This window comes from Notechis scutatus, chromosome 5 (assembly GCF_049901735.1).
Source record: "Notechis scutatus isolate UNSWTSFEM ecotype Mainland chromosome 5, rNotScu1.2, whole genome shotgun sequence".
Classification (NCBI taxonomy): Eukaryota; Metazoa; Chordata; class Lepidosauria; order Squamata; family Elapidae; genus Notechis; species Notechis scutatus.
In genome coordinates, this window is record NC_142013.1 from 61,953,318 (window position 1) to 61,976,712 (window position 23,395).

The window sequence follows — 23,395 nt, forward strand, 5'->3', positions numbered from 1 at the left end:
TGTGAGTGAAATTGAGTTGGCCAGGTCCACTCAGTCACATGACATACAGCTCTAGCCATGCTCACCTGATCTTTAGGACGAACCAGTTGTTAAATTAGTTGGAGCCCACCACTGCCTTCAGATATTATTAAACTCTAAATTGAATGATCAACAGATATCTGAGAGTATAAACTAAGATCAAGAAGCTAGAAAAATATCAAGAAATTTATGAAAAGCCAAATAGTTATTCCTTTCCATAAGAGAATGTCCCCTCTCCCTGATACTTTAAAGTAGAGGTGGGGAATGATGGCCATTTTATGACTTGTGGACTTCAACTCCCAGAACTCCTGAGCCAGCAGGGAATTCTGGGAGTTGAAATCTACAAGTCATAAAGGGGCCATAGTTCCCCACCTCTGCCTTAAAAGGAAAGTAGCATTGACATGTTGTAAGATTATGAAGGGAAGTGAGGGAAAAGGAAAGAGAAAATGAGTTGGATGGAATATACTGTGTTTCCTGATCATCTTTCACTACACTTCTGTGCTAAATTAAATTTCTGAGAATTTTTTTTCTACCTTATTAATGCAATTAATGTAATTTGAAACACAGTGATTATGTGGGAAAGCTAGATAGCAATAGCACTTAGATTTATATACCGCTTCACAGTCCTTTACAGCTCTAAGTGGTTTACAGAGTCAGCATATTGCTCCCAACAATCTGGGTCCTCATTTTACTGACCTCGGAAGGATGAAAGGCTAAGTCAACCTCATGGTGAGATTTGAACTGCCAAACTGCAGGCAGCCGGCAGGCAGCAAAAGTAGCCTGCAGTACTGCATCCTAACCACTGCACCACCACAGCTCTTCTGTTGTCAGAATCTTTAAGGACAATAAGATGCGATTCTACACTTCTATGTCATAATAAGGGGATAATAAAGGAAAAACAATATTACTTTTCTTTTAATTCAAACAGAGCAGGAATCCTAAAAAAACAACTTAAAACATAATGATTGAAAAGAAATACATCATTTTTTAATAAATACCAATGTAGTTATAATGAAAACTTAAATTCTATGCAGGTCAAATACTTTTCTTACATTTGAAAAAGAGTTTTTCATGCAGTTTGCCTCTCCAAACTTATTTCTGGCATCAGTATTCAGTTTGATTAATACTTATTTACATTCCCTCTTAATCCTAATGAGTATAGCATTTGTGCACTAATCTGCACTTGGAAGTTCCCTGATTAGTCAAAAGTAGAGATACAGTATTGTAATATTGCATTGTTTTTAAAAATGATATACCTACTCAAGATGTTTTACTATCAGGGTTATGATGACATTATAGAAATGTACATTCTGCAGAAACAGTCAAAATACTCACTATTCATAGGGCAGATTGTCTACTGAGAATAGTTTAATTTAAGAGGTGCAGGTAGCCTGCATAATACACTACTCAACAGCTCTATCTTTCAAAAAATGAGGAACTGGCCTTGACTACAGCCTCCCTCCCTCCAAAATACCATCCATGATTCTTGGCTAAATTCACATATTACACTAAGCAATAACATAGCTTGTTTGGGTTTGGATCAGAGTGGTGTATATGCCTAATTATTGCCATTTGCAAACCATCATTCATACCTTAGGTGTAATGCAGGGGTGTCAAACCGGCCCATAGAATGCTTAGATCTGGCCCGCAGGGCCACCCTGGAAATAGCGAAGGACTGGCTCGTGGTGCCTCTGCCAATGAAAATGGAGTTCAGGAGGGCCGTATGCAGTCCTCCCGAGCATCATTTTAACTGGCAGAGCGCTTGGGCCACCACAGGTGCCCCTGACATGAGTGACATCGAGCTGGCCACGCCCACCCCAGCTATGCCCACCTGGCCCCCTAAGGTCAAACAAACACCTTCCTGATGCAGTTCTCAATGAAATCCAGTTTGACACCCCTGGTGTAACTTATGAATCCAGCCACTTTCTGACTTTAGCATCTGTGGCCTTAGGCAATATCCTCATTTGGTCCAATGAAGTCTATATAAAGATTATCATAACCAAAGAAGTTCATTACCTATTAATGAAGGGAAGGATGAGATAATGCTTCAGTGTTTTCTCCAAGTTATTCTATGCCTTCTATTTGTTATGATGTTGTGTTTTCCAGAAAGTGAGATAATAAATAACAAAAGTTAGAGAACCAGTAATTGCTCTGGTTTCTGCTGCATTTTTAAGGCATAAGAATGCAACTATATATCCTGAATCTATCACTGTAGTGCATTCAGGCCATGAAACTGCCAGTCTCACTTACTTGTACTTAGTTTCAAGAAAATTTCAAATATTATTTGTATCCTTTTGCACAGGAAGGGAGGATTACAGAGGAGGTACTGACTGTGCCAAATGGGGATATTTCTGGAGAAGAGAACAAAACTGCAGAGGCAATATATTTTTTTTCCTTTTCCATAGCAAAAATATGTATGTATGCATGCAAGTCTGTGTTGAATTTAGTTTCAAAGGAAAAAAACCCAGAATTCTTAAGGAATAGGTTTAATCTGCCTGTTATCTATAACAGGGGTCGCCAACCTTTTGGACCTCAGGGACCACCAAACTCATAATTTTAGATCCCAGGGACCACTAACCGGTTCTGTGGGCATGGCCTAATTTGTGGGTGTGGCTTGGTGGTCATGTGACTGGCTGGGCATGGCTTGTATGTAAATATTATAAATATTTATATAAATATTGATTTTTTTTATAAAAAAGAGCAACTTTTACCCAAAATCAGTCAAAGCAGGCAGGCAGATTGAGTTTCTCACAGAATCACAGATTCATTCAGAGATCTATCTATCTGCCATTGGCTAGCTCAGTCTGTCACATAAAATTTGTTAGCAAGCAAACTCAGAAAATTAATTCACAATACACCATGCATATAAATATTGAATTTTTTATTTAAAAAAGAGCAACTTTTACCCCAAATCAGGCAAAGCAGGCAGATTGAGTTGCTCTCAGAATCATTAAGTGATCTTATCTATCTGTCATCAGCTAGCTCAGTCTCTCAAATTTGCTTGCACTGAATCTGCACTGAATTTGCTTGCAAGCAAACCTTCAGTCCTAAAGGAGGTTTGGCTGTGCTGGGCCAAAGATCTAAAGATTAGCTAGGAAGCAAGAAATCCAACCATTTCCTGCTTCCTAGCTAATGTAAATCTCCCGGCACAGCAGAACAGATGATGGTTGGAAAAAGGAAAAATAGCAATTTAGCAGTCAAGTTTACCGGGTAAGGAGTGAGTGGGCGGGGGAGGGTTCCCACGGGCCATGTGGGTGGCGCAGCCTTGTGTTTCTGTGCAGCCTGGGTTAATTGCTTTGTGAGGGTGCTCTGGGGGTGAGATTTCTCTGCGGCCCACCAAAATTTCTCATGGCCCACCGGTTGGTGACCGCTGATTCTATAAAGACTATCATGGTTGCAAACATGTGAAAGACACAGTGAAATTCTTCTACTTGCATGCAGGCGTATAGGATACTTATGTATATTGCAGAAGTGGGGTGGTGTTCTAATCTTCTCAGGTTAAGCACAGAATGGAACAGAATAGATCAGAACATTTATTGGCCAAACATGATTGGATACACAAGGAATTTGTCTTCAGTGCAAAAGCTCAGGGTGTACATATAGTTGTACTTATGAGCAGTTCTAGGCAGGCCAGATGCCAGACCAGTGGAGATCCAAATCACAGCTACAATTTCATACTGAGGCTTTCAAGTGTGGGAAGTCAGAAGACACAGCTAGCTCATGAGTGCATTATCAAGGGTGAGTGAAAAGCATTCTCCCAGATCTGCCAATATATCTGTGTGGCCTATTCATCAGTAAGACATGAATAAGGCTTCTGTTTGAACCTGACAGCTCTCCAGGATGTCAGAATGCTGCTTCAAATATAATGTGCTCCCATTATGTGAACAGAAATTATGAGTTTGCAGACCTAACCATTTTAAAGTTGAAATAGCATGCCTGATTGAATTGCAAAAATAGCCATATTAATCTATGAATGTATACGTCGAACCAATGTAACACGAAAGAGTATGCAAGCTCAGAACATAAAGGTAGATATCGCTCAATTATGCCTTTAAAAATTCAAGTGACCAAATCAGATTATGTAAAATCATCATAATGATCATCATTGAGTCATGTGATTCCAGTTCCATAAGGCTTATTAGATATGAGAATTGAGAAATTCAAATTGCTTATTTAATCTTTTTGCTTTAACTTTCTAATATTACACATGTTGTTGCCAGGAGACTGAAAAATGTTCTGTTACTGAAGAAAATGAGATACAAGCGGAAGATGAGGTTGAGGCCATGCCTGAGGGTGAGGGTGAAGCTCAGGCTGAGGCTACTGAAGCACAGGTTATTCTTTTTTCTCTTGCTGGTTTTATTCAAAACTTTTCTCATTCAATTTTATTCCTCTACATTTTGTACAAGAAAAGAGTCTTTGAATATTTATAAATGTGACCTGCAGCAAGATGGCTGCTGCAGAATTCAGTCTGTCCTCTTCCATTTTTTCTCCCTACTAGTTTGCCCTCCTTCTCCTTTTCCCTCACCCCCACCCCCTGCCCCTCAGCATTCCTATATTCATGCACCAGAAGCTGATTTTGGTGGTTCAGCTCCATTTTCTTCTAAATAAATATTTTCTAAATGTTAGATTTCCACTAAACCTGCTGATACCTGGCTGTTCTGCAGGGATGGTGTTATGAAAGCCAGATCTGGCTCTAAGTTCTGCCTCAGTTTACCTTTCTAATAAGCAACTGAGTTGTTGGATCATTTAAAAGCAGTTTATTAGGGTACCCTGATAAAGTCAGTCTCTCTATGAAAAAGGAAAAGAGAACCCTGAGTCTCATGTTTCCCTTCTTTTTATAGTTAACACCAACAAAGAAAATGCAAGAGGAAAGTTGATTGGACAAAATAAAAGTAACCTCCCCTTTGCAGAGGAAATCAGTTACCTGTAGTCAAACATGTTACCTATTTGTATCCCATAATATCACACATGTTCATTAAAATGAGGTCTGAAGGGGCATAATTGTAAGGAAAAAGATTGTTTAGAATTCACAAAAGAGATAAGCCAGACCCCAAGTTGTACTAACAAATTTTTCTTATATGGAACTAGTCTCCAGCTTGTTTATCAGTTTAGGAATGTTAAAAGCTAATAAATCTGAACATAATTTTAAAAGAGATAAAATAAATCAAATTAAAATACAAGGTAACTATGTTAGTTAACAAATAACAAAACCCATGTTATTTGCCCCTCAGTTACTTGACTGCATAAGCTATTATAGAGGTAGTCTTCAACTTGCAACCACAATTGGGACCAGAATTTTTGTTGCTAAGCAAAGCCGTTGTTAAATGAGTGACATCCAATTTTACAACTTTTTCTGCCGTGGTTATTAAGTGAATCACTGCGGTTGTTAAGTGAATCTGGCTTTCCCCATTGATTTTGCTTGTTGAAAGCAGGTGAGAAGGTCACAAATGATGATCACATGATCCATTGATGCTGCAACCTTTGTAAATGCATGCCAGTTTCCAAGTATCCAATTTTGATCACATGATCATTAGGATGCTGCAATAGTCATCAGCAGGACCAGTTTTAAGTCACTTTCTTCAGTGCTGTTTTAACTTCAAACAATTGCTAAACAAACAATTTTAAGTTGAGGATTACCTGGACTAAGAGCCCAATCAGAGCTAATACATCTTCTTTTTGCCCAGTTTTCATTTCAACCAAGCACAGTTGGACAGCTTTTTTGGATTCACCAGAATGCATGAGAATTTGAGGCAGCTCTTAAGTTTTTTTGTGCAACAAATTCACATTTTTGTGACCCTTGGAATCCTCTTTGAATATATTTGCTGAAAACTGGAAATACAATGTCCTGCAATTTTGAAGTTTAAACCCTAAAACAGATATACAATTGTTAAAAAGAAATCTGCTTCACCCTCAGTTGTGATGGAGTCTCCTTCAGGATTCTCCAAAAAATCAAGTGTAGCCTTGGACTCTGCTCTTTGTGACTGCAATGCATGCAGTTGGGAGATACAATATGAAACTGTACCTTATCATACACAGTCTCATTCCTTACATAATTCCAAGCCTCATATGTCCAAGCAGATGATTGATAAGGGCTGATAAGTAATCATCCTTCTGGAGGAATAAAAATAAGCTCTTTTATCTGTAGTTCCAAGCTGAAATTGATTGCAATGCAAGGAGCATGTTGCAACAAAAACAACAGTGTTCCCAACATTACAGCAAGCATAACATTTTTTAAAGTTACACACCCTCTGTTTCTTATTTCCTTATGTTTAAATTCATTTCCAGTTTAACTCAAATTAAGCATTACATGACAGCAAGATTGTTGTCAAGAATTGGCTTGGCAGAGTTACACTGCAAATACCAATCCTGTTGCTGTTCCTCTTGCCTCTTCTATCTGCTAGTCCCCTATCAACCCAACCTCTTTAAACCCTTATAGAAAGTAAGCATCAAAAGACCTGTGGCCCTTGATCTTCTTCCCCAGGAATGGTAATGGGGAAGCTTAGAAGCAGAACAAAATGAGAAGGCTAAGATGTACAATATTTGGCACAGTATTAACCAAAACTCTGCCTAGTTCTCCACTCCTCTACTCGTTGCAGAATACCTTATGGCTCCAGACTTGAAATTCTAGACCTAGAAAACCTAGAACTACGCCACCTTCGGCCCGATCTAAGTATAGTACATAAAATTATATATTGCAATGTCCTACCTGTCAGCTTCAACCATAACAATACAAGAGCACACAATAGATACAAACTCAAGGTAAACCGCACAAACTTGATTGCAGGAAATATGACTTCAGCAACAGAGTGGTCAATGTCTAGAATACTCTACCTGACTCTGTGGTTTCTTCCCCAAACCCCAAAAACTTTTACCTTAGACTGTCTACTATTGACCTCACCCCTTTCCTAAGAGGCCTGTAGGGGACGTGCATAAGTGCACCAATGTGCCTACCGTCCCTATCCTATTGTTTCTGTTTATTTTTCTTATATGTATCCATTTCATGTATTCATAACTATGTTATACTTATACCTGCTATCTTATAATTGCTTGACAAAATAAATAAATAAAATAAAAATAGTTAAACCACATTTTGTGACCTCTACCTGCAGATGGAACAAATATTTAAACTCTATTCATACAGTATATCAGCGTCTTTTAACAAGAAATGGAGAAGAATAAGGACCTGCCCCAAACCTTCTGATTTCTTGTCCAGTAGATGGCTGATATTCAGACCTGTCTTTTCAATGGACTTTTTTTATTTTTTAAGAAAGCTGACGTTCACCGAGTGCTGAATTCTGTAGCTAGCAACAAATCCTATGCTATGCAATTGGAGAGTCAATAAATAACAGACAATGTTGATGGTTTTCACTGTGCTAATAAGAATAATATATATCTCCACGGTAGCATTGTTGTCATTTTTTGGTTTTCTTTTTAGATCTCTTTTTAAAAATAGTCTTTCATGGTCTGTTTCAGGGACAAGATGAAGAACAGCCAGCAACAGAAGTACAGTAACAGATTTGAATGCCTTATTTCATATGCATTTTTCCACTGTGTCCATTGCTTTTAAATATATTTAAAACGTACCATGACAGCTATTTTTCTTCCAAATTAACATTGGGAATATAACTGTTAGGATTGAAATCTAACAAGCAACATTTGCATTCAAATCTCATCATCCTTCACCACAAATAATTCATTTTCCAATCCTGTCCTAATGAAATTATTTGCTCTTAAACTATGAACTAACCTTAATAATCATGTTGAACTTAGGCATGTGCACAAATACAACGGCCTCTTCTGGCCAGTGTTAAGGTTCAGAGAGTAGTGAATATTTGTGGTTGATTAGGGAACCAATGCTAAGCCGAAGTTACCATTTCAATTGTAGTTGTATTTTATGCAATTATTTTACTTTTATACAACTAATTTATTTATTTATTAAACAAATTTATATAGCCACCCGACTCATATCTATGTAGATAATCTATGTTGATTACTTGCTCTGATGTGTTCTAGAAACCATTCTCCCAACATAGTAAGTATAACTATGCTGATGAGATTTCTTATGATTGCCTAGTTAAATAGTAAGGCATGAAAGTCAAAGGATTTATTCTAAACAACTCTTTGTAAAGTGTATGCATGAATGTGTATAGACTAATGTAGAAAGTTAAGTTGGTTGACTTTTTGGACTAAGAAAATAGCCTCTGTGTTTTCATTTAATCAGTAGGGTTGATGACATGTCTTTATGTGCTTATGTAACGACACTTAACATTTTTGAGTTTACATTTTTATTGAACAAAATGAAATATCTGGCAATACATTATAATTGCATATGGTATATGCCATGTTCAAATGAAGGAATTCTTTCTTACTCACAATTTATGTCAGTATTAGAGGCCACTTTAATAGTGGCATGTCAAGAGTACTGGACCTGATTACTTTTAAATCAATATGAACTTTGCATTGTAGCATAAGCCTCTTTTTTTGTTCCATGAGAAAATATGCACATTTAACATAACAGCTGTTTCTTTTAGCTCCATTGTTTGACTATTCTTCCATTATTTTATGTAACAAAAGGAAGTAGAAGCAACACAGGAAGAAGAGGAGGAAAAAATGGAAAAAGAAGAAGAGGAGGAGGAAGAAGAAGAAGAGGAAGAAGAAGAGGAATCTTAATATATTTGTTTGCTACTTTTTCTTCAGAAGATGTTTCAGGTAAATATAGCAATAGCACTTAGACTTACATGCCACCCCATAGTGCTTGACAACATTCTCAGGGTGGTTTACAATGTAAGTATACTGTCCCCAACAATCTGGGTCCTCATTTTACTGACCTCAGAAGGATGGAAGGCTGAGTTAACCTTCAGCCCCATCAGAATTGAATTCCAGGTTGTGGACAGAGTTTGCCTGCAAAACTGAACTCTAACTATTGTGCCACAAGGGCTGAAATCATAAATATACTGATAGCAGCTGATTTCTGTTTCTGTGATACCCTCATTACCTCAATTTTCTTAATTAAAAAAGCAAACAAAAATATCTTAAAATCTGAATAAGTTTCATCATTTTTGTTCTATTAAAATGATTTAAAGAAAAATCATTTCCAAATTAAAAAATGAGGGGTATTTCTTGGCATTTCATCATCATCATTGCCTTCCTATAGTTATTCCTGCAATGGCAAGGTCTAGTTTTCATGTCTGCATTTATTGTGTCTTGCCATCTTTGCTTCAGTCTTCCACATGGGCACTATATCTTGGCATTTGACATTATTAAGTTGTTATTAAGCCATACATAATGCTTACTTCACAAATGGTGCTGATTGATTTTGGCTTAATATGTATGAACCCACTTTTTGTGATTTTTACATTGTGGGTTATAGTTTAGCTATATATGAAAACAGATCACAATTGTTTGTCAAATAATATTGAAGGTACTATTGACAAAAATGCTGTTGGAAAGGAAAACTGGGAGTTTGGAAAAAAATTCAATTTTGTTTGAGAAGGGCAACCTTTTTGAAACTTTGCATCTTTGTGGATTGCTAACAAGCTTAGGTAGAACACAAAAAGAAATAAGGACAAACCAAGTTAACAAATCATAGTTTAAAAAGTCAGAATTGAGAACATCAAACTATGGCTTCCAGTTGGAGCTTGGTTGCTAACAAAAACATATTTTGATGCTTAACCTGGAATCAACTATTGAAAAGATCAAAGGAACAAATAGGCAAAATAATTCTAAATAATATTATCTCTCTTTCCACATTGTTTTGTGTAACCTTTTGAATGTATTTTCACTATAGGAACTGACGATATCACTGCAGAGTGAAGACAACAATCCCTTTCCCTCCATATTATTGTTTTTCTACGCAACTCCAGATTATCAGCACAGATATATTTTGAGACATTAAGCAGCTCCAAATGTGAACTTTCTACATAAACTTCCTTGCTGTGTTGTATATGTACAGTAGTTTCTGCCTTGGAATCCAGTGGGGCTTCAGATCTTGATGATCAACAAGCATTATGAGATTGGCTTTAGGATATGTGGTTCCTCTGAGCAAGGATTAGTTCAGACTCCATATTGGTTTCCTGAAAGGTACATACTAGAATGGCCAAGCCGTTCTCAACTGGAAAACCCCAAAGAAGCTCTCAATTTATGTGCCAGAATTTACTGATCTCTAAAATAGCCATAGAATATACAGCAATTGTAATAAACCCATTTCATGCCAATGGCATGCTTGTGCTTGTACAAGCATTCATTTGTCAACATCAGTCACAAAATTAGACAGCTAAAAATCATTATTTTTATTCCCTTACAAAAAGCATTATGTGGTAATCTCTACTTCCCTCTTCTATTTTTTTGCCAGTTTACACTAACTTACATTTTCTTATTATAATTTCACTTTTAATAGAGGCAGGCCTTTTCAAAAGATACTAATCACTGTATCAGTGAAAGTATATAAGCTGGAATATTAGATTTCCCTTCTGTTAATGACATTATATAAGGTCAAAAATATCTGAAGGTAATTGATGGAGAACAAAACTGTCTAACCCATTCTTTTGCAATCCTTTATAAGCTTTGCAGGAAGCTATGAACATTAATGGAAAACCCATTGGTAAATAAGCTAGTAATATCACCATAAAGAAATTAATTGCAATCCCCCTCCCCCAGCATTATGTGATGACAATAAGGGCAGGCTTAGGAAGAGTAATCAAATAATTAATTTTTGCAATTTAGTGACTTTAGTCACATCAGATGAGGCACCAGGAGGATCAAAATAGAAAGTATGCTGGAGATCCATAGACTCTTGTTAATTTTAATAGTAATTAGTATAGTGCTAATTGAGTTTTTCTCCTCCTGATGCACACATGTAGTTTTCTTGATGGTATTATGGAAATAATTTGCCACTGCTTTCTTCTGGGATGGTTTTTCAACTTTCCAATCTAGCCTATCTCCAAAATATTCTTATGTGGCTAGCTATTCAGGTGCTAGCTAGACTAACCCCACTTGCCTTCTAAGATCAGCCGAAGTCTTGCTCCAGCAGGATAATGGTCAAAGTATTGGAATTAGACTAGGGAGACTCATGTTCAAGTTCCTGATTAGCCCATCTCTCAGACTAGGAATTTCTCACAAAGTTACTGTAAGGATGAATTAGGAGAGACTAGTGAAATCTTTAAGACTCATCACAAAAAAGCACTTGGGATGCTCCTTTGGGTGAAGGTTAATTGGAAATGAGAAAGAAAAGGGCTAGAAATATTATTTCCCCTTATTCATTCTATTTGTATTATGCGTTCGTAATTTGGGAGTGATGGGGGGGGGAAGGAAGTTGAAAATGAAACAGTAAAAAAAGAAAGAGGTAGCCCTCCTAAACCCACGTGCTGCATTACTTATCTTGATTTTGCTTACTGACTTGAGAATAAGTGAAAAGAAATAGAACAGCAACATGCTGTAACTATATAATACATGTAGTTTCTCTTTTAGCCACTGGGAGTCATTGTAGTGGTCAAGACATATCCAGAATGTATAACTTCCCTAGCAAAAGAATCTTATTAGGTTGACAGCAATCAGAACTACTACTGTTTACATCAGGGGCTGGATAAGCACAATTGTCCTAACATCTATACACTCTCTGTAATTAGCTTAATAAATAGTTGAAAAAAAAGTGAAGGAACATTGAAATTGCTGTAGGACTGCTTATATACATTAAGGGTGCAGGAACTGTGGTTGCCCCAATGTTGGTAAATTACAGTTGCCATTAGCCATGCTGGCTGGGGTTGTTGGAATCGTAGTTCATCAACATCTGGAGACCTAGAGGTTTCCACCTCTGCTAGAGACACAGTGTTAGGATTTTACTGTTAAACTTCAAATCCATCACCTACCCACCAACCAACTTCTAAACTAGTCTTTTTCTGGAAGAATGTGCATTAGCCTGTTTCTGAGTGAAGGTTTAATTAGCAACCCTATTACCTGTAATGATTGCACCTTATGTTATTTATTTATCCCCTCCCCTTTGTATCATGTAAAAGCTGCTAGAAATCTCAGTGTACTTAAAAATAACTTTTCTATCCATCTGCCTCTGTTTTTGTTTATTTCATATGTCAAAGAAAGATTTGTGGAAGAAAAATATTAAGGGAATTTTTCTAATAGAAAGCATTAAATGTATTCACACTTCAAGGAAATGTAAGACTGTAACCATTTGAAAACTATAATAAGCTAAAATAGTTTGTTATTTTAGTGCCCATGCCTTTTAAAACCTCTCCGGATTTTTTAAAATAGTAGAATGCCCTGGAGAATGTTGCTGGAATACACAAAAGAGCAAAGCAAATATAGTTAAGTAAACATTCTTCATCACCCTCATGTCTTCAAAGAGGGGAATGAAGTTCCTAAAATTTCCAATTACAGAATTCTGGAATTCTAGTTCCAAGAGGTGAGGAGACCACTAGATTGGGGGAAATTGTTTTAGAAATACAGGTGAAACTCGAAAAATTAGAATATCATGCAAAAGTTCATTTATTTCAGTAATGCAACTTAAAAGGTGAACCTAATATATGAGATAGACTCATTACATACAAAACAAGATAGTTCAAGCCGTGATGTGTCTTAATTGAGATAATTATGGCTTACAGCTCATGAAAATCCCAAATCCACAATCTCAGAAAATTAGAATATTGTGAAAAGGTTCAATATTCTAGGCTCAAGGTGTCCCACTCTAATTAGCTAATTAAGCCATAACACCTGCAAAGGGTTCCCCGAGCCTTTAAATGGTCTCTCAGTCTAGTTCAGCAGGAATCACAATCATGGGAAAGACTGCTGACCTGACAGTTGTGCAGAAAACCATCATTGACACCCTCTATAAGGAGAGAAAGCCTCAAAAGGTAATTGCAAAAGAAGTTGGATGTTCCCAAAGTGCTCTATCAAAGCACATTAATAGAAAGTTATGTGGAAGGGAAAAGTGTGGAAGAAAAAGCTGCACAAGTAGCAGGGATGACCGCAGCCCGGAGAGGATTGTCAGGAAAAGGCCATTCAAAAGTGTTGGGGACTTTCACAAGGAGTGGACTGAGGCTGGAGTCAGTGCATCAAGAGCTACCACACACAGACGGATCCTGGACATGGGCTTCAAATGTCATATTCCTCTTGTCAAGCTGCTCCTGAACAACAAACAACGTCAGAAGCCTCTTCCCTGGGCTAAAGAAAAATAGACCTGGTCTGTTGCTCAGTGGTCCAAAGTCCTCTTTTTCTGATGAGAGCAACTTTTGCATCTCATTTGGAAACCAAGGACCCAGAGTCTGGAGGAAGAATGGAGAGGTACACACTACAAGATGCTTGAAGTCCAGTGAAGTTTCCACAGTCTGTGTTGAGCTATGTCATCTGCTGGTGTTGGTCCACTGTGCTTCATTAAGTCCAGGGTCAATGCAGCCATCTACCAGAAGATTTTGGAGCACTTCATGCTTCCTTCCACAGACGAGCTTTATGGGGATGCTGACTTCATTTTCCAGCAGGACTTGGCACCTGCCCACACTGTCAAAAGCACCCAAACCTGGTTCAATGACCATGGGATTTCTGTGCTTGATTGGCCAGAAAACTTGCCTGACCTGAACCCCATAGAAAATCTATGGGGTATTGCCAAGAGAAAGATGAGAGACATGAGACCGAACAATGCAGAAGAGCTGAAGGCCGCTATTGAAGCATCCTGGTCTTCCATAACACCTCAGCAGTGCCACAGGCTGAGAGCTTCCATGGCACGCCGCATTGAGGCAGTAATTGCTGCAAAAGGGGCCCAAACCAAGTACTGAGTACATATGCATGCTTATACTTTTCAGAGGTCCGATATTGTTCTATGTACAATCCTTGTTTTATTGATTGCATGTAATATTCTAATTTTCTGAGATTGTGGATTTGGGGTTTTCATGAGCTGTAAGCCATAATCACCTCAATTATGACAAATCACGAACTATCTAGCTTTGTATGTAATGAATCTATCTCATATATTAGTTTCACCTTTTAAGTTGCATTACAGAAATAAATGAATTTTTGCATGATATTCTAATTTTTTGAGTTTCACCTGTAGAGTTATTCCTATAATTATAACTCTGCTTTTCACTTTTTTTGAAATCTAAATATACCAATGATCCTTTATCCCCATATTCATCAATATTCTGTAACTTCAGGGAAATAAGTTTATCATGACATAAATGATATGTCATATCATGATATAAATGAAAAAGAGCAAAATAACTTTGGTGTGATATTACTGTTACCATGCTTGCTATTAGAATCATTAAAGTCATGTTGCTTCATGGACTAGCACTGGAGAATCAGAAATGCATAGATTTCAAAGATATTAAGTAATCTTGATACATGGACAGGATCTAAAGAACTTCTTTGGCCATGCCTTCTTAGGATCTCCTTGAATAGGAGCATTCATCAATGTGGTTTCAAAAATTCCATGTTGAAGTCACTGTAGCTCCAATACAATAGTTCCTTGCTATTGTTTTGCCCCTTCTTTTGAAAATGATTCCATAAAGTTGTACATTTGGTATGTGCATTATCTGGATGACGCAGTCTTTCTTTATTCATTTAAAGGCAGTGGTTGGTACAGAGGAATAGGAAGAGGTAAGTCACCATCACAACACCAAATTCAGTAAAGAACTACTGTAATCACACAAGACAAATCTGAACCCCACTTAAGGTGCATTATTCTCCCAAATATTTAATATTTAGTATTTATTTAGCCCAGGATATTACTGAGATGATTCTTAGGGCTGACCATGAGCATGCATATACCATTTTTTTCTTTCTCACTCTAAGCAGTTGCAAAACTGAAATTAGTTTTTTTTTTTAAGAATGATCTTGAAGAAAGTCTGTGAAATTTTTGAGGACAATGCATTTTCTATATCTATGGATGATTTTTCACCAAAAATTCAAGGAAGTTTAGCTTCAGTAGCTTAACAGTTTTGATTATTGCTGTCTGATCTAAATCGAACTGCATTAATTTTAACAAATCACTTGGATTACTTTTTTCCATTCTTGAGGTAGAAAAACATGGATACACCAATATTGGCAGTTTCATTTTCCAATTATTTTTCTATTACTGTATTTGTCACATGAAGTTCAGTATTTGTAGTTGTTACACTCTGAATTAACATGTTTGTTGTGTTAACTGTAGATACAGGTTTTTGGCATTTCTCTCACTCTCAAAGAAAAAACCCTACCTCTTGATAAACACAAAAGGAATTCTGGCAGTGATACAAGAAATTGCAAACAAAATTAAATAATTATGAAAGTAAATGGCCTGAATCACTAAAATTTCTGAAACTAAACATTACAGAAATGCTAAATAAACAATCATAAATAGATAGCAAATAAAATATTAGAGTTTGGAATGAGGAAAAAAACTTCTAAAACCCATAATTGTTAATTTCAAATAGACAACTTTGATGAAGTATTCTAAGATAAGAGAGAGATTTTAAAATGTCATCTGAAGGATTTGACATATTTTTTCTAAAAACGTGTTTCTGATTTCTTCCCCAGAATTAAAAACTGGTCTCTATTTATGAAATGGGCTAAATCTAAGAACATTATTATGCAATTTATACAATTTCTAGTAATGTACACCAGACTATTGTAAATATGATAACTTGCTTAACAACAATTAAGCAGTTTAACATTTTCAGGATGGTAAATAAAGAGTTTTTAAAATGTGGTAACTTGGATTCATGTAGCATACTAATTGATAAAATATTGCAGATTAATTTTTGCTCAATCTAGCATATTAGATGAAGCTGCTTACAATGAAGGGAAGCAAGAAATGTCCTCCTGGATGTGTTTGAGGGATCATATAGTCCAGGACTGTCAAATTTCCAGCCCATGGGCCGGATGTGTCATGCACTGGCCACGCCCATGCCTGGTTTTGCAAAGGGAAAAAAAAGTCCCAATATGTGATGCTGCCATTACAACATGAGTTTGACACCCCTGATATAGTCCATCATTCTGTGTTAGGACAATGGCCAGCCAAGCAACACAAAAACCTGCATGCAGATCATGAAGGAATGACCCGCTTCCACCATTTTTCTCGAGCAATCAATGTTTAAAATTACTGTCTGTAATTCTGGGTGGTAAAATATAGCCCTCAAATCCGATAGCCATTCTAATCCATCTAAATTAGAGGCCATCACTAGACATAGTTTAACAAGTGTAAAGAATAATTCCTTTTTACTGAATTATCCTCATTTAATATGACAGAAATAAGAGTTGGAAGAGACCTTCAATGTCTTCTAGTCCAAACCTTGCTCAAGCAGGAACCCTCTACCATTTCAGACAAATGGCTGTCTGATCTCTTCTTAAAAGCCTACAGTGTTGGAGCACCCAGAACATCTAATGGCAAGTCATTCCACTGATTAATGGTTCTGTCAGGAAATTTATTCTAGGTTGACTCTCCTTCAGGTGCTTTGGAGACTACGTTCACCCTCTTTGTGGCAGCGCCTCAGATACTGGAACACTGCCATCATGTCACCCCAGTTCTTCTTTTCATTAAACTAGACATATCTGCAACCATTCTTCACATGTTTTAGCCTCCAGTTCCCTAATCATCTTTATTGCTCTTATCTGTACTCTTTCTAGAGTCTCCACAACTTTTTTATATCATATCAAAACTAAGCGCAATATAGCAAGGCATTATAAAGTGTTACTAGCACTTCATGTGATCTTGATTCTGTCCTTGTTAATGTAGCCTTGGACTATGTTGGCTTTTTTGGCAGCTACAGCACACTGTTGGCTCTTAATTAATTATCTACTAGGACTCCAGGATCCCTCTCAGAGTTACTACTGTTGAGCCGGTACCACCTATTCTATACATGGCAATTATTTTTCTAGGTTAACAACATCACCTTTGAAGTATTTAAGAATTCTTTTTTTTTTTTAAACAAATTTTATTAATTTCAAAAACAAACAAATCATCATCAACCATTACATACTTGAACCTTTTTCCATTATAAGTTTTACAAGTCAGATAAAACCTTATTTTATACAATATAATTCTATTTTAAGCCATTTCCATATGAGCATAAAAATACCCCTTATCCAATTTCTCTTTACTTCTCTTTACTCTTATTCAATTTCACTATTATTATTTCATCTATTTCTTTCTGACTTGGTTACCATTATTCTCATTCTGTATTTCTACAAGGTTTTATTAATTCTTCCAACAACATAAACACACAACAAACAAACATACAAAAAATCTTTTAGGAAAGTAACTTGGCTCCAGGTACCTCTCTTTACGTGGGCTTCAATTATATTCATGCTCATCTTACATATCATTACCTATTTTATTTACCATTCTATATCTTCTATAAAAACTTCTCCACACATTTCACTCTTCTTAATTCTATCTTATTTAATCCATCTTAATTTAAATCATTATATTTGTATCTTTTGCCCATTCTTTATTATCCCTCTATCTCATTCCTTATAATAAAAAGAAAAAGAATTTCTCCTGAAATCACTACTCAGAATATGATGCCTTTCTATCCTCCCCCTAAATTAATTAAATTAACATTTAAAATAACACCTAATACCCAATCTGATTCTGCTTGGTACATTCTATCTACTAATTTTTTTTTTAATAATAATAAAAACAGAGTAATAAATCCAGAATGATTGAATACATAGTTAAATAATAAATCTAAATATTAAATCTTATAGCTTTCCCATTGCCTTTTCAAAAAAACAAATGCTACTATAATAGTTTTATAATAACATCAATACCATAGTCATATTAAACTCTTTAATTAAAACTCAATATTCTAAACATTCCCTTTAATATTTTATTAAATTTTAAAATCAATCATTATTAAACATTTCAACATTTTAATTTCTTATTAACTCTTACGCCATTCTAATTTTCTATTTCTAATACAAGTGTTACAATACCATCTTATGTACCTTGCAAAATCTTTTTTAAAGAAATTGTACTTTACCCTTTGTCCCTAAAAAAATTCCTCTTTTCCCATCTAATTTCAAAACTTTGTGGCTTTTCTCCGCCTTTCCCTTTCTTTCTTCCCCCACCAAATCTTCCTACCCCCTTCTTCTAGCCTCTGCCTTGCTAGCATCCCTTCTCTGTTGTGTTCCCTTTTTCTTTTGTTTACTATCATTATATTTATTTTGCATCTTATTTTTCTCTTTCTTGAATGTTTTTTTAAATCTTAAGTCCTTCATTTTCCTCGCTTTCTTCCTTCCTTCTTTCTTGGTTAAATTTTGAAATTCATTGAAGATGGCTTCTTCGTCTTCTTCTTGTTGTTGTTCTTCTGCCTCGATCTGTTGTATTGTCTGTTGATAGTTAACCAGCGCCATTTCTAAAAAAAGGAAGGCTTTTTCCATACCATCTTTACCATCTGTTTTTGTTTGCTCATATTCTTCCCTCAGATCCTCAAAAGGAAAAGCCATTATAAATCTTTTCTTTTCTTTTCTTTTTTCCCTCTTTCTTCTTACACCAACCAAGATATTTCAAGAAAAAGATAGAACAATCCCAAAGTCCTCAATCAATGCAAGCCAAGACAATGTTCTCCCTTTCTCTTCCAGGGGTAGTATCAGACAAAAGAAAAAAGAAAATCCAAATCTGTATTTTAAAGCCTTATTGAAATTATATTTCTGTCTTCAAATCCTTAAGGCATCTCCTCCAACAACATCAGACCAAATGAATATCTTTTTTGTCCTCTCCCTTCTGACTTATCACATAAAGCTAGTTTTACCTGAAAAAAAAACAGGTTTCTCAATATCCACTTATTAATTCCGTCGGGAGGAAGAATAAACTTTCCTTTCAGCACCTCAAAATTGCCGCTTATTTTCTCTTGTGGAAAGAATCATCCAAAAAGCCATAATTTCCAGGAATTATATTAAATGTATCTTAGAGTCCTGGATCAACCAAGAAAACTTTCACTCTCAAAGGCTTTCTCCTCTTCCTCCTGCACATTCTTACCCAGCTGCCGGCTTCTTTGTGGCGGCCATTGCGGACCGCCGCTGCACCTGCTACCTGCAGGGTAGCCTAGCTCCGAACCCGTCCGGATCGGAGCACCAAAAACGGCTAGCGCGGCAGGGATCGCAGAGAGTCGCAAATCCCTGCCGCTCGCGAAGCCGACAAACCGGAAGTATTTAAGAATTCTTGAGTAGATGCTTTTTGGACCTGATTCATATTCAGTTAGTTAGAATATTTTTTTTTAATGTTGCTTATTTTAATGTTCTTTGCCATATGCTCTTCAGTTTTATTTTAATTTCTCCTAATAGCTTCCAATTTTCAAGACAAAAAGTATGTTCTCAGGATTAAAATGGTGCGTAAAATGAGGACCCAAATTCTTGGGGGCAATATGCTGACTCTGTAAACCGCTTAGAGGGGGGCAGTAAAGCACTATAAAGCGGTATATAAGTCTAAGTGCTATTGCTATTAAAAACTCTCACTTTTAAAAATTGTTTTTACCCACTGCTAGTTACTTGTCACACTTCCATCACCTCCTTTTGTTGACTCCAGCCATTAAAAGTTCTGCCTAGCTGTGAATGAGTTCATATATAGTAATACAGTAGGCTAAAATGTAACTGCCTAGTTTGTGGCATAGTATGTCGTACAAATCTAGGCTATATAGCTAAATTATAATTCAGTGTATTAAGCAAATGCAGATTAATGGGTTAACTACCCTCACAGGTACAAATTCCAGTCCTTGGGCATTTCAGAAAGTGGTTTTCTGTGATAGTAATCAAATGTGTACAAAGATACCTATTTACCAATGATGGACAGTATTATCTTTCACTGTAAGGTAAATCTGAAACATAAAAAGCTATCTGAGATAGTACAAAATCATTTTTCAAAAACAAGGCATCATACAAGCATAGTGCCTTTTACCAACTGAGCCCAGTGGCCCAAGCTCAACATTATGCCCACAGATATGGATAAACTGATGAAAATTTTCAAGGTTCTACATCAGACATGTTTTCAGTCCTTCTGGGAAAAGATGGAGGCCATCCTTTTTTTCATGTCTTGGATGCATTTCCCATAGCCTTTCCTTTGTTAGCTTAAGTCAACCCAGTAAACTTTGTACTTTTCCACAATTCTGTATGGCTTTTATTATTTTAAAGTGCTAAATCCTAAATGTATAGAATCACCAATGGAAAAAATCTGATTCTTTGTTTCTAAATTCAATTGGGTTTTTTTTTATGATAAGAGTTTATGACTCACCAGAACACTCTGTCTACAATTATTCAGTGATTCTTGAACTTAAATTGTCCAGCAAGATTGTCATAATATATATTACCCAGTCATTGGCTGTTTATTTTTCCACCCATTCTTGCAGATCTTCCATCTGTTCAAGCCATGCTTTAGCCAGTGTTGCTTTATAGGTATTGATGTGAAAATGTGACTTTTCTACTTCAATGGAGTCCATAGGCTATAAGGAGTCCCAGATATGTTGCAAGACTTTGTGCCAGTCACCATTTTAGACTCCGTCCCTGAAGAGTTAAGATTTCAGCAAACAAACCTAACGGCCACAGAGGCCTCAGGTAGGCCTTCTCATCCATGTCTCCCTAACCAAGAGCAAGTCACCTTAAACATTACCACTGCATAGTCCATCAATGCACTATGGGCAGAGAAGAACAAGCAGTTCCGTACTCTTAGCACTATTTCTTTTTTCTTCTATTCAATAATGTGTGATTCAAGGAGACTGCCTAGACAAGTCCCCGCAATTTTCTTGGCATGGTTTTTCAAAAGTGGTTTGCCACAGTGGTGGGATTCAATTTTTTTTACTATGGTTCTGTGGGCGTGGCTTGGTGGGCGTGGCAGGGGAAGGGTACTGTAAAATCTCCAGTCAAAGGTGGTATTTGCCGGTTCTCCTCAACTAATCAAACTTTCCACTACCGGTTTTCCAGAACTGGTCAGAACCTGCTGAATACCACTTCTGGTTTGCCACTGTCCCCTTCCTAAGGCTGAAAAAAAGAAACAGGCCAAAGTTTATCCAGCTGGCTTTGTGTCTAAGGCAGGACTTGTGCCTAAGGCAGCACTAGAATTCACAGTCTCCTGGTTTCTAGCCTAGTGTGATAGACCAGGGCTGTGAAACTCCCCGCCCACGGGTGCGTCACATGCTGGCCATGCCCAGTTTAGCAAAGGGGGAAAAAGTCCTGATATGTCATGTGAAGACGACCTGAGTTTGACACCCTTGTGATAGACACTACTTCAAAGTGACTTGCTATAGTACAGTGTAGGCTCAAATATGAGGACAGGCTCCCATGTCAGATTCACTTGTTCTCTCATTGTGTAGCTGTATCACACATGGGCAATATTGTATCCAAAGACACTCTTATCATTCCCAAGGACCCCTGTTTCAATTGCATTTAACTGGGCTTTCAGTTTGAAATACAAATGAAATTACATAGAAATTATGAGCTGCTGCATTAATATATTTAGTGCTTTGGAATCCAGCTTGTCTATTTACCAAAGGAGAAACAAAACAAAGTGGACAGATATCATTGGAAATATCATAAGACTTTTTTGTATATTTTGGTGAATAATCAGCCCCATTCTTTTACATCAAGAGGTATTGAAAAAATATTCCTAGAAAATCCCCCCTGTCCTTTATCTTCTATGTCATCTGGGTGGTGAGATTCAGTTCCATTCCTCCACTATCTATATATGGATTAAAAGTCTCCGAGACTTGATTAAGAGTTTGCATAGTATTAGTCAGACTTGAAATGATAAGTTAACATTCCCAAGTGAAAAATCCTAAATATACCTATAAACTAGCTTCACAGGAAGGATTTCAAATGATACAATTGTGCTGGCTAATCCATAACTGACAAGTGGAAAATCCATCAAGTTTATCTTGGCCCATCCCATTATTTACAATAGATTCTTTGAAACTCAGTGCATTGTTTCATCATATAGAAACTGCCCTTTTGCACCCACATAAGCATACAACAGTTTATATATCTACTCCTTGCTATTTCAGCTAACTGCATCTTAACAATGAAATCAGTTTGGCTAAACCTCTGTATTAGAACTAAAATCTTCATGAATCCTCAAATCCCTCTAGTTCATTCATATCTTAATTATGGAAATTTTTTGATGCTTCAGTTTGCAACTTTTTTCATTAGTAGTGGAAATTTGTATCTTTCTTTGGTTCAAAAAATCGTTAAGTAAACTGCTGAAATGAATTTCAACTTCAAATTTTTATTCAATCACAGACCAGCACATGAAATATAGAAAACACAGTTAGTAAAAATAGGATACAAAAGAAAATACACAAAAACTCACCCTTAAGCTCAGAGAACAAATCTCCATTCTCTCTCTCTCTCTCTGTATGTGTTGTATTTTATATGTAAATATAAATGTGCTAAAATGTCTAAAATATTTAAAAATGGTTAGAATCAATCATATGGCATAAAGAGCAAATTATTGAGCAGTATTTGGCTGTGGACAGAGACAGAATCTAATTGATTGGAAAAGAGTGTTTTAATGTAAAATAAGTTGGAATAAGGAAAAATCAACTCCTGGCTTACTCCTGTATAGAGGGGACATGTGTTCCATTGACTCAATTATTCCAACATTTTGTTTGAATAGGAGTTTTTGTACCTTTCTTCAGTAATTACTGTTGGAAGAGCATTGAATCTGGCTAAAGAAAGGCCCCTTCTGAATTTTAGGATTCCTGGCTAGTTGGAGAGGATGTGCTGAGAGGTATTTCTGGGTAGGATGAAATGAACAAAGTGTTTTTGTGTACGAACAAAAGCGTTGTTCAATCTGGTAGGCTTGCAAACTGACAGGTGGGGGGCTTGTTATCTACATTGGAGAATGGACAACTTAAAACAATAAAGCAGGAAAAATATTGTTATCCAAATGCAGGACAATGCACATCCCCTACAGCAGAACAGAAACATGCGAACTCAATGAACTAAGAATGCATTCATGTAAACTGCCCACATTTTGTTGAACTGGTAAGTTTGAAGCAAATTCTCTATGCAATTCCAACTGTAGTTCTCAGAAAAAAAACAGAAAGCAGAAAAAGATGGTATATTATTGTCTCCTGTTATTAGCCTAGGGCTACTGGGTTGTTTGCAAAAAATGAAGCTCTTTGGATAACATTTCTTCAAAAGTTTTATTAGCCTGACTTCAGGGAGACTCACCCTCTGCTAATTTGATGCCGCTTGAATTAGGGGTTGTTTGTCCGAAGGACATAGGTGAGCTAAAATAAAATTGATGTGATAGCTGCTTCCACTCAAAGCTGCTGATTTGCAAAAGGTCACAAGGGGAAATTTTCGCGCACAAAATCCTCCTCCTCCTCCTCGAATAGAACTTTTCACTTGGATGCTTCCCTTACTTTTCCCCGATCTTTGCTTTCCTGTGACTCTCCTCCTTCCA

General features: G+C 36.6%; 2 protein-coding genes across 4 annotated transcripts in view; both read left to right on the forward strand.

The window, feature by feature from the left end:
* Positions 1–15,710, forward strand: part of SH3BGR (SH3 domain binding glutamate rich protein) — a 29,733-nt gene extending 14,023 nt beyond the window's left edge. The window contains exons 4-8 of one of the 3 annotated variants that reach the window (XM_087966884.1): positions 2,321–2,395; positions 4,239–4,349; positions 7,492–7,521; positions 8,593–8,727; positions 14,847–15,710. In XM_087966884.1, coding sequence (XP_087823010.1) covers positions 2,321–2,395; positions 4,239–4,349; positions 7,492–7,521; positions 8,593–8,688 — 312 coding nt within the window. In that variant the 3' untranslated portion in view covers positions 8,689–8,727; positions 14,847–15,710. Of the gene's footprint in view, positions 1–2,320; positions 2,396–4,238; positions 4,350–7,491; positions 7,522–8,592; positions 8,728–9,805; positions 12,070–14,846 lie in introns of those variants that run through there. The other 2 variants (XM_026673981.2, XM_087966885.1) reach the window with 2 other exon arrangements.
* The window catches only part of LOC113424465 (cilia- and flagella-associated protein 47), an 851,958-nt gene that overhangs the window by 358,387 nt on the left and 470,176 nt on the right, over positions 1–23,395 (forward strand). The gene's annotated exons all lie outside the window — the stretch shown is intronic.